The 10,872-nt window shown below is 44.8% G+C and overlaps 1 protein-coding gene across 17 annotated transcripts in view; it reads left to right on the top strand.

Moving 5' to 3' along the window:
• Positions 1 to 7,640, top strand: part of LOC308148699 (NACHT, LRR and PYD domains-containing protein 12-like) — a 14,605-nt gene extending 6,965 nt beyond the window's left edge. For 6 of the 17 annotated variants that reach the window (XM_080522209.1, XM_080522208.1, XM_080522200.1 and 3 more), the window contains 8 exons: positions 1 to 643; positions 1,452 to 1,625; positions 2,196 to 2,378; positions 4,040 to 4,222; positions 4,511 to 4,693; positions 6,351 to 6,533; positions 6,822 to 7,005; positions 7,306 to 7,640. The exon at positions 1 to 643 is cut by the window's left edge and continues 1,146 nt beyond it. In XM_080522209.1, the coding sequence (XP_080378335.1) occupies positions 1 to 643; positions 1,452 to 1,625; positions 2,196 to 2,378; positions 4,040 to 4,222; positions 4,511 to 4,693; positions 6,351 to 6,533; positions 6,822 to 7,005; positions 7,306 to 7,383 (1,811 nt within the window). In that variant the 3' untranslated portion in view covers positions 7,384 to 7,640. Of the gene's footprint in view, positions 644 to 1,451; positions 1,626 to 2,195; positions 2,379 to 4,039; positions 4,223 to 4,510; positions 4,694 to 6,350; positions 6,534 to 6,821; positions 7,012 to 7,297 lie in introns of all 17 variants that reach the window. The other 11 variants (XR_013937203.1, XM_080522207.1, XM_080522206.1 and 8 more) reach the window with 11 other exon arrangements.
• Positions 7,641 to 10,872: the final 3,232 nt, after the last annotated feature.

Here is a 10,872-nt window from a genome sequence, read left to right as displayed (position 1 = left end):
ACTCTGGAATTTGTACTCAGATCTTCAAGAGAGAGTCTGTGATCTTCCAGAAACCCGTCTACAGCTTCGTCCATCTGAGTGTTCAGGAGTTTCTGGCTGCAGTCGACTTGTTCCACTGTTTCACCAGCAGGAAGACTGAAGAACTGAAGACCTTCATTGGAGAGGATCCTGGGTTCTCATCTCTGGACTACTTCCTGCAGAAAGTCCTGCAGAAGTCCCTCAGAAGTCAGAACGGCCACCTGGACCTGTTTGTCCGCTTCCTTCATGGCCTCTCTCTGGAGTCCAACCAGAGACTCTTAGAGGGTCTGCTGGGTCGGACAGAGATCAGTCCAGGAACCATCCAGAGAGTCATCCAGAACCTGAAGAAGATCGACAGTAAAGAAATGTCTCCTGACAGAAGCATCAACATCTTCCACTGTCTCACGGAGATGAAGGACGTCTCAGTCCATCAGGACATCCAAGACTTCCTGAAGTCAGAGAACAGATCAGAGAAGGAACTCTCTGAGATCCACTGCTCAGCTCTGGCCTACATGCTGCAGATGTCAGACCAGGTCCTGGAGGAGTTGGACCTGCAGAAGTACCAGACCTCAGAGGAGGGACGACGGAGGCTGATCCCAGCTGTGAGGAACTGCAGGGAGGCTCGGTGAGTCCACATGTCTTCATGGTCACATGTCTCAGTGATGTTTGTAGAAAGTAGTTCCTGCAGTTCCTCTGTGCAGATGTTCCTCAATGATCTGTCATGAAGAAACATGTGGCTCAGCACTGTGAGTCCCACTGTGGATGTACTGATCATATTGATGATGAAGATCAGATCACTGATGCTTTATTTCTCTTCATGAGATCTGATGATGAGAAAAATCCAGAAAAAGACCAAAATGATCATTTTGATTAAAGTCATTTGATTTTAGAATTTTAAAAACCAGATAAAGAAACTCAGAATGACGTGAACAAAGATCAATTCAGTGAATCTTCTTCCTCGTCCTGCTAAGAAAGAAATGAAATACAGTCAGAAATAGAATGATTTACTAAACATGTCACCTGCTGCTTTAAGAAGAGAAATATTTACATGAATCTGCACTCAGTAAAACTGATCTTTTGGATCTTCAGTGGTTCTAGTAGAAGAACCATCATCTAACAAATGTCCAGACTGAAATAATAAAATATCACAAAGAATTGCTGACGATCAGGATCTTTGATCTTGTACCTTTCAATGTCGTAACCATCGTCCAGAGGACGTTGAATATAAACAAGTAGCAGGACGTCCAGCTCCACTCCACAGCTTCACTTCCACATGTTGAACTGAAGACATGAACTCAACATGTGGAACTCCATGTTCTCTCCTTCACGTCCACATGAAGCCAAAGTCAAACCCAGAGAAGATGATCTGAAGCTCTGATGTCCAACAAAGTGTCCTCATAACAACGTCCTGTCCTCTCTGTGTCTCATTACAGACTTTCTAACTGTAACCTCTCTGGTCCTCACTATGAAGTGATCTCCTCAGCTCTGAAGTCTGACCCCTCACATCTCAAACTTCTGGACCTGAGCTTGAACCATCTGGAGGATTCATCAGTGAAGGTTCTGTGTTCTGGACTGGAGAGTCCAAACTGTAACCTGGAGACTCTGAGGTCAGTTCACTGTCTGGAGGGAGAATCTGTTGAGGAGTTTAGGAGGATCCAGATGTTGGAGGACAGAGGTGGACTGAGCTCTGCAGCATGTTAGTGATCAGCATGTTTTTGTTTTTTTTATTAAAAAATAGACATTTTTAAATACACTACAGTCATTCCAATGTGCTTTTATAGAGAAAATAGAAAAGCCCAACATATCCACATGAGCAAGCAGGTGTGTTTGTGACTGTGGAAAGAAAAACTCCTCCAACAGGGAGAAACTTTGTAGAAACCAGAGTCAGAGGTAGAGGAGAGGAGAGGAGAGGAGAGGAGAGGAGAGGAGAGGAGAGGAGAGGAAAGGAGAGATTAAACCAGCCTGAGCAACAACAGAGCAAAAACCAAAATAATCACAACAATTATAACAAAAGCAAAAACAAAAGTATAAAAAACAAAGAACAAAAAAAAGAAAAGTCTGGAGAAGAAAAAAAAGTCTGAAGAAGGTTCAGTCTTCCAATCTGAACCTTCTTCACTCTCAATGACTTCAACATCACACTTTGTCCTCTAATCTCACTTCTTTCTCTCTTTATTCAGGTTGTTTAACTGCAGGATGTCAGAGATCAGCTGTTCTTCTGTGGCCTCAGCTCTGAAGTCCAACCCCTCCCTCCTGAAACATCTGAAACATCTGGACCTGGGTTGGAACCAGCTGCAGGATTCAGGAGTTGAGCAGCTGTGTGGTTTTCTGGAGAGTCCACTCTGTAGTCTGGAGACTCTGGGGTCAGACTCCATGTTTGAGTTTGTGTGCAGTGAAAGTTGTGTTCCACTAAAGGTCAGACATCAGGCTGATATGAGATGATCCACACTGAGGATCTCCATGAGAAACTGAGACTTTAGTCCTGTGACTGTGGCAGAGCCGTGTGGAGCTCCACATTTCAAAGCTTGGTAGAAGAACAAGGTGCTGCACTGGACAATTCACTGTCCAGCTCTGACAGGCTCCATGTTCACCTTCAGCTTTCAAAGCAGGCTGATCTCTCCTGGATGAAGAGTCACTGATCTCCCAGCTGGAGCTCCAAACTCTCACTCACTCTGCCATTGTTGCCCCCCTGACCCAGTGTGTGTCATGGAGGGTGACATTAAATCCTGTAGCAGGAAACAAAGAGGCAGACAGGTTGAGCTGGCGTTTGTCTCGGCTGCAGGATTTAATATGCAGCTGCCTCTGTGCAGCTTTGAGGCTCCTCCAATCAGTGGCGCCGCCAGGATTCAATACCATAGTCCACACAGACCCCCCCTCCCCCCAGCGTCTGCGTTGTGAGCGCCGGGGGGTGATTTTCCGTTCTGTGCACAGAGAAGATGGTGGTTGGCGAGCCCCGGGGGTGTGTACAGAAACACAGAGGAAAACAGCCCAGCAACACATTCTGCTGACGGCTCACCAGGAAGAGACAAAAGCAAACACCCCTTCAAAATAAATGTTCACACCTTCAAATAAACTGTAGGTGCAGTACGTACAGGACTCCGCCTGGGGGCTCCACTGCCTTCAATCACTATGCGCCCCCTGCTGGCCTTTTAGAGTAACACACTATTGCTGCTGCCTGGAAAGTCCAACTCTGTTTGAACCTTTTAGACTCTATGTGAGACACAGGAAGATCAAATATATCTATAGGAGTGTCTAGTTTTAATCACAGTGGACTTATTTAATTCATTGTTTTCACCCTGAACTGTAATTTAGTCCTATTAACATCTTTTAAATACACTTTAAATTGCTGCAGCGTTTTGTCCTCCTTTACACAAACTGGACTTGTTGTCTTGATGTCCAGTAAGCTTGGCTGTTGACTTGTCCTCCCACTGGACACTGCTTCTGTTTGCTGTCACATCAATTCAGCTCTCCAGAAGAACAAAGATCACATCAGTGACAATAATAAGCTCCTTCTTCTTTCACTTCCTCGGGGCTCCAACCTTCTTCAGAAGAAGAAATGAACAACAAGGATCAGTGTGATCAGTCTCTTCTGAATATGATCAGCTGCTCATTTCAGCTCATGTAGCAGCCCAGCTCTCTAAAGTATTATTGTCTGAATTGAATTAGAGGAGCTGTGACTTAAAGGCTGGGGGGGTCGGGTTGGTGAGCAGCTAGTTACCACCAAGGTTTACCAGTAGGGGGCGACACTCAAATGACCCTTCTTATTATAAGACCATGAGAAATATTCACACAGTTACTTAAAGGAGCTTTAAAAAGCAAACAAATATTTATTTACAGTAAATCACACACTACAAATTAAAGGCTTATTGTAAATGAACTGTGGAGTTAAACAAGTATTTTAGAATGAATTTATATCAAACTAAACAACCCAACAAACACCTAAATAATGAAAAACTTCTTCACTCTCAATGACTTCAACATCACACTTTGTCCTCTAATCTCACTTCTTTCTCTCTTTATTCAGGTTGATTGACTGCAGTTTGTCAGAGATCAGCTGTTCTTCTGTGGTCTCAGCTCTGAAGTCCAACCCCTCCCTCCAGAAACATCTGAAACATCTGGACCTGAGTAGGAACCAGCTGCAGGATTCAGGAGTTGAGCAGCTGTGTGGTTTTCTGGAGAGTCCACTCTGTAGTCTGGAGACTCTGAGGTCAGTTGACTGTCTGTTACTGTTGTAGAAGGAGGAATGTTAGTGATGTGAGACTCTGGTCCTGCAGTGAGAGATGGACTGAGCTCAGCAGCTTCTTACTGATGTGTGTGGACATGAGGAGGAGTGTGAAGGTTGTGCTGACATGAGGATGATGAGGGTGATGATGAAGATCCACAACAACAGAACAGCTCATTGATCAGGACTCAGTAATGAGGAGCTGCTCATTTCTCCATCAACACATCTGATTGGTTCTCCTCATTCATTCTCATGCTTTCTCTCTTTATTCAGGTTGAGGGGCTGCAGTTTGTCAAAGATCAGCTGTTCTTCTGTGGCCTCAGCTCTGAAGTCCAACCCCTCCCTCCTGAAACATCTGAAACATCTGGACCTGAGTGGGAACCGGCTACAGGATTCAGGAGTTGAGCAGCTGTGTGGTTTTCTGGAGAGTCCACTCTGTAGTCTGGAGACTCTAGAGTAAGACTCCATGTTTGAGTTTGTGTGCAGTGAAAGTTGTGTTCCACTAAAGGTCAGACATCAGGCTGATATGAGATGATCCACACTGAGGATCTCCATGAGAAACTGAGACTTTAGTCCTGTGACTGTGGCAGAGCCGTGTGGAGCTCCACATTTCAAAGCTTGGTAGAAGAACAAGGTGCTGCACTGGACAATTCACTGTCCAGCTCTGACAGGCTCCATGTTCACCTTCAGCTTTCAAAGCAGGCTGATCTCTCCTGGATGAAGAGTCACTGATCTCCCAGCTGGAGCTCCAAACTCTCACTCACTCTGCCATTGTTGCCCCCCTGACCCAGTGTGTGTCATGGAGGGTGACATTAAATCCTGTAGCAGGAAACAAAGAGGCAGACAGGTTGAGCTGGCGTTTGTCTCGGCTGCAGGATTTAATATGCAGCTGCCTCTGTGCAGCTTTGAGGCTCCTCCAATCAGTGGCGCCGCCAGGATTCAATACCATAGTCCACACAGACCCCCCCTCCCCCCAGCGTCTGCGTTGTGAGCGCCGGGGGGGGATTTTCCGTTCTGTGCACAGAGAAGATGGTGGTTGGCGAGCCCCGGGGGTGTGTACAGAAACACAGAGGAAAACAGCCCAGCAACACATTCTGCTGACGGCTCACCAGGAAGAGACAAAAGCAAACACCCCTTCAAAATAAATGTTCACACCTTCAAATTAACTGTAGGTGCAGTACGTACAGGACTCCACCTGGGGGCTCCACTGCCTTCAATCACTATGCGCCCCCTGCTGGCCTTTTAGAGTAACACACTATTGCTGCTGCCTGGAAAGTCCAACTCTGTTTGAACCTTTTAGACTCTATGTGAGACACAGGAAGATCAAATATATCTATAGGAGTGTCTAGTTTTAATCACATTGGACTTATTTAATTCATTGTTTTCACCCTGAACTGTAATTTAGTCCTATTAACATCTTTTAAATACACTTTAAATTGCTGCAGCGTTTTGTCCTCCTTTACACAAACTGGACTTGTTGTCTTGATGTCCAGTAAGCTTGGCTGTTGACTTGTCCTCCCACTGGACACTGCTTCTGTTTGCTGTCACATCAATTCAGCTCTCCAGAAGAACAAAGATCACATCAGTGACAATAATAAGCTCCTTCTTCTTTCACTTCCTCGGGGCTCCAACCTTCTTCAGAAGAAGAAATGAACAACAAGGATCAGTGTGATCAGTCTCTTCTGAACATGATCAGCTGCTCATTTCAGCTCATGTAGCAGCCCAGCTCTCTAAAGTATTATTGTCTGAATTGAATTAGAGGAGCTGTGACTTAAAGGCTGGGGGGGTCGGGTTGGTGAGCAGCTAGTTACCACCAAGGTTTACCAGTAGGGGGCGACACTCAAATGACCCTTCTTATTATAAGACCATGAGAAATATTCACACTGTTACTTAAAGGACCTTTAAAAAGCAAACAAATGTTTACAGTAAATCACACACTATAAATTAAAGGCTTTTTGTAAATGAACTGTGGAGTTAAACAAGTATTTTAGAATTAATTTATATCAAACTAAACAACCCAACAAACACCTAAATAATGAAAAACTTCTTCACTCTCAATGACTTCAACATCACACTTTGTCCTCTAATCTCACTTCTTTCTCTCTTTATTCAGGTTGTGGGACTGCAGTTTGTCAGAGATCAGCTGTTCTTCTGTGACCTCAGCTCTGAAGTCCAACCCCTCCCTCCTGAAACATCTGAAACATCTGGACCTGAGCTTCAACCAGCTGCAGGATTCAGGAGTTGAGCAGCTGTGTGGTTTTCTGGAGAGTCCACTCTGTAGTCTGGAGACTCTGAGGTCAGTTGACTGTCTGTTACTGTTGTAGAAGGAGGAATGTTAGTGATGTGAGACTCTGGTCCTGCAGTGAGAGATGGACTGAGCTCAGCAGCTTCTTACTGATGTGTGTGGACATGAGGAGGAGTGTGAAGGTTGTGCTGACATGAGGATGGTGAGGGTGATGATGAAGATCCACAACAACAGAACAGCTCATTGATCAGGACTCAGTAATGAGGAGCTGCTCATTTCTCCATCAACACATCTGATTGGTTCTCCTCATTCATTCTCATGCTTTCTCTCTTTATTCAGGTTGTTTGGCTGCAGTTTGTCAAAGATCAGCTGTTCTTCTGTGGCCTCAGCTCTGAAGTCCAACCCCTCCCACCTGAAGGAGCTCGACCTGCGTTCCAACAACCTTCAGGATCCAGATGTGGAGCAGCTGGTTGGTCTTCAGAAGAGTCCAGACTGCAGCCTACAGACTCTCAGGTCAGTAGATGTTGGAGTGAGTCCCTGCTGCTTCCAGCAGGTTTCTACTAAACACAGTTAGTGTGAGAACAAAGATCCAGTGTTGGACGTCTCAGTGAGGCTGTGAGAGGACAACGCTGAGCAGCTTCAGGATTGGACAGCAGAGGACACAGTCAGCCAATCAGAGGAGCCACAGGCTGGTTGTGTTGGTCTGACAGTGGTGGTCCTTCATGAGCTCTGAGCTGCTGCTGTGGACAGGACTGAAGTCCTGCTGCTCCTCAGAGACTGTCCTCATGTCCTCATGTCCTCTCTTCTCTCTGCAGGTACTGAGAGCAGAGAGGACGCTGTGTGTCCTGAAGGTCCACTGAGGACAGCAGAGAGGACACTGTGTGTCCTGAAGGTCCACTGAGGACAGCAGAGAGGACACTGTGTGTCCTGAAGGTCCACTGAGGACAGCAGAGCTTCATCCAGCAGTGAGCGACAGAGGAACCACCAGAAGATCTGCTGAGTGTCGGTGGTGCAGTGTGAAGAGCTGAGAGAGTCCAGCATCGAACCAGGGTTCCTCCTGCTCCTGCTCTTCCTCCTGCTCCTCCTCTTCCTCCTCCTCTTCCTCCTCCTCCTGCTCTTCCTCCTCCTCCTGCTTCTCCTCTTCCTCCTGCTCCTCCCCCTCCTGCTCCTCTTCCTCCTGCTCCTCCCCCTCCTGCTCCTCCTCCTGCTGCTGCTCCTCCTCCTCCTCATCCTGCTCCTCCTCATCCTGCTCCTCCTCATCCTGCTCCTCCTCTTCCTCCTCTTCCTCTTCCTCCTCCTCCTCCTCCCCCTCCTCCTCCTCCTCCTCCTCTTCATGTGTTGGTTCATTGGAAGCTGTAGAGATGTTTTGTTGTTAGTCTAAATTCTTTGTTGAGGTTTGAATCCCGTTCCTTCATGTTGGACCTTAACAAGTGTCCTTCAGAGGACAATGAGACTCTGGAACCTTCAAAGAGGGACCTGGTGTGTGTGGGACTTTTCCAGCTTGTGTAAAGTGGAGCAGGAGCTGGTCAACACTCCATCAAGCTGTTCTCCACCTTCACCTCCATCACCTGAGGACGTGTCCACAGCACAGAGAGTGGACAGAGCATGGACAGAGACCGTTGGTGTTCCAGTCACGTCTCATTGTGTCTTGGTCTTGACATGGAGGAACCTGGGTCATGGAGGAATTGACAGGACAGGATCATGGTGCAGTTTGCTGAAAACTAATTGATTTGAGTTTTTAGGAAATGTTCTGCCTGTACAGTAATATACAGTAATATAACGTACTGCGTGATTTAAGTGTGTAATTGTGAAAGATGTTGATGTTGTCGATGATCACGTCAATATGGACCACAGACAGTACAGTGTACACTGTTTTTAATAAATGAACATAAGCTGCACCCACCAGATTTAAAAAGAATATATATATTTGTACATATACAGTACAAACACTTGTTTATCAGTACATGTGTCCACGTTGTAACAGGGTCTGAATTTCACTGTGGGATTGCAGGTTTTTCTTCTTCTTTTTTAAAAATAAACAAGTTTTAAACACTGCTTCCATGGTGGGTGACGGACTGGACTGGAGGGAAAGAGAGGGAGGGAGGGAGGGCAAGTGAATTACTGCAAAAATACACAAACACTGAGGGTTTCATCTCAGGTCATAAAGTATTTGCTGGTTGTGATTGTGAGGAGAGGATTGGTCAGCCTGGAGCGCAGCAACAGAGTTCAGAGTTACGTAATGCACCTAAACGCATCATCCATGTATCTTCGGCATGAAGCTCGTTTACCTTTAAAAATCCATAAATTAGCATCATTGTTTAAGCCGCTGAGTTTAAAGAGTGTGAAAAAAGTAGCATCTGATAGTCCAGACATTACGAAAGGTTCCGCTACGCCACATTTGGTAGACAAAAGTCCCGCCGAGGCCAATTACATTTGCAGCATCATCTTATCAAAACCAATCACGATGCCTGCTCTATCTTTCAACTTCCAATCAAATGTCCCCGCGAGCAAATTGGAGTCCCGGATCATCTTTCGTTCAACCAATCAGGAGACGGCGTCTTCAACGACCAATCATGGAACTGCACGGCGTGACATCATCAGAACCAATCATGGTGTCGGCTCTGTCTTTGAAGATCCTTGCTGCTCCTTCTTACCTGCAGCTATTTTTCCGTGGATATCAACATAGAAGGTAAGACTTGTTACCGTAATCAAATGAAAAGGACTAGCAACTTGTTGCTAACTGCTGCTAGCGAGGCTTCCCTCCCGGTGCAGCTGTCGTTAAAGATTGTTTGTCCCGGTGTCTGAATAACCCTGAAACTTAATCATGTCCCAAATATATATATATAAATATATATATATATATATATATATTTATATATATATATATATATATATATATATATATATATATATATATATATATATATATATAAATATATATATATACTTTATTCTAAAGTTGCAACTATTCCTCATTTACTAACTGTTAGTAAATGAGGAATAGTCGCAACTTTAGAATAACGTCCTAATAATGTATATAAAGTATTAACTGATACTTAACTAATATATTAACTCATACTTTACAGACCAGTTATTAATAGTTTGTTTACCATCTACTAATAATAATATACTTTGTGGAACAGCAAAATATCACATTATTGTACCTCAGCCTTGTTCCACCCACTGGCTTTTGTGTGTGCTGTATTTACCCCCCCCCCCCAAAAAAAAAAAAAAAACACAAGTGAAATTGTTATCAATAAAACAGTTGTGTTTAATGCTTTGAACAAAAACAATAAACAATATAGAAAATAGAACAATATACAACAATGTAGAACAATATACAACAAAATACAATGTTATATACAAGGTTATATAATATAGGACACTTAATCTCCAAACATTGCAGCAATGTCATGGATTCTCCGTCCTAAAGGCCCTTTGCGATGCTTACGGACAAGCCACTCATGCCATTCAATAACTTTGAGATGGTCTAGCAGTGACTCCTCTGTACGACTCCCCCTGAGTCTCCACACATTGTCCTTGGCCGTTCTCCAGGCCCTCTCTATATGCTGGGTACGTCGACATAGGACACACTGTGATTGACGGTGAAATGGGTGTAGCCAAGCTGAGGTAGAGCATTTCTATAAGCCCGCCACTCATCACTTCTTATTGTAGATCCCACTTTAACATGGTGAGCGATCAGTGGCACCAGATCTCTCCTTCCTCTTCTCTCAACTCTGCGAAGAACAGGCTTGGCATGTCTTCTCCCTCTCTTGTCCACACCGAGCATCCCCAACACCCACTTCTTCCTCTTCCAGCCACCAGCCATTCGTCCCCGTCCGTACTGTTGAAAACAAAAAACATAGCCGTTATTGTGCTTTAGACAAAATGAATAATCATAGTCATTCAATGCTAATTTGCAGTGCTATTTCAATCAAATTGCTTGCCTTTCTTTTGTGCCTGAAGTGGCTCTCATCAATGGTCACAAACTGCTGTCGTCCCCCAATGCGCTGGCCTCTTGCTTGTTGACGTCTGTCCATCGCAGTAGGACACACATCTGGTAGCTTCTGGGCCGTCTTGGACAGGGTTGCTGAGCTCGCAGGAATGTCATCATTGATCATATCCACTTGACGTCGACGCAGGCCTTGTGCAAATCTGATAGAATAAGGAAAATAATTAGTATACCACAGTTATTTTGATGGTTTTGGTTTGGTTTGGTTTATAGCGTACCTGTACACAAAGCGCATCCAGTTGAAGAGGGAGACCTTTGACTTGCTGAATATAGATTTATGTCTAATTGACCTTTTCATTTTCCGCCCTCTGTGGTTGTGGTGTTTACAAACCCTGAAGATACATACAAATCAAAATAAGAATGACACAGGGAGGCCAA

Source organism: Blennius ocellaris (assembly GCF_963422515.1).
Source record: "Blennius ocellaris genome assembly, contig: SCAFFOLD_212, whole genome shotgun sequence".
NCBI lineage: Eukaryota > Metazoa > Chordata > Actinopteri > Blenniiformes > Blenniidae > Blennius > Blennius ocellaris.
The sequence above is the reverse complement of the archived record's forward strand: the minus strand, read 5'-3'. Positions and strand labels throughout refer to the sequence as shown.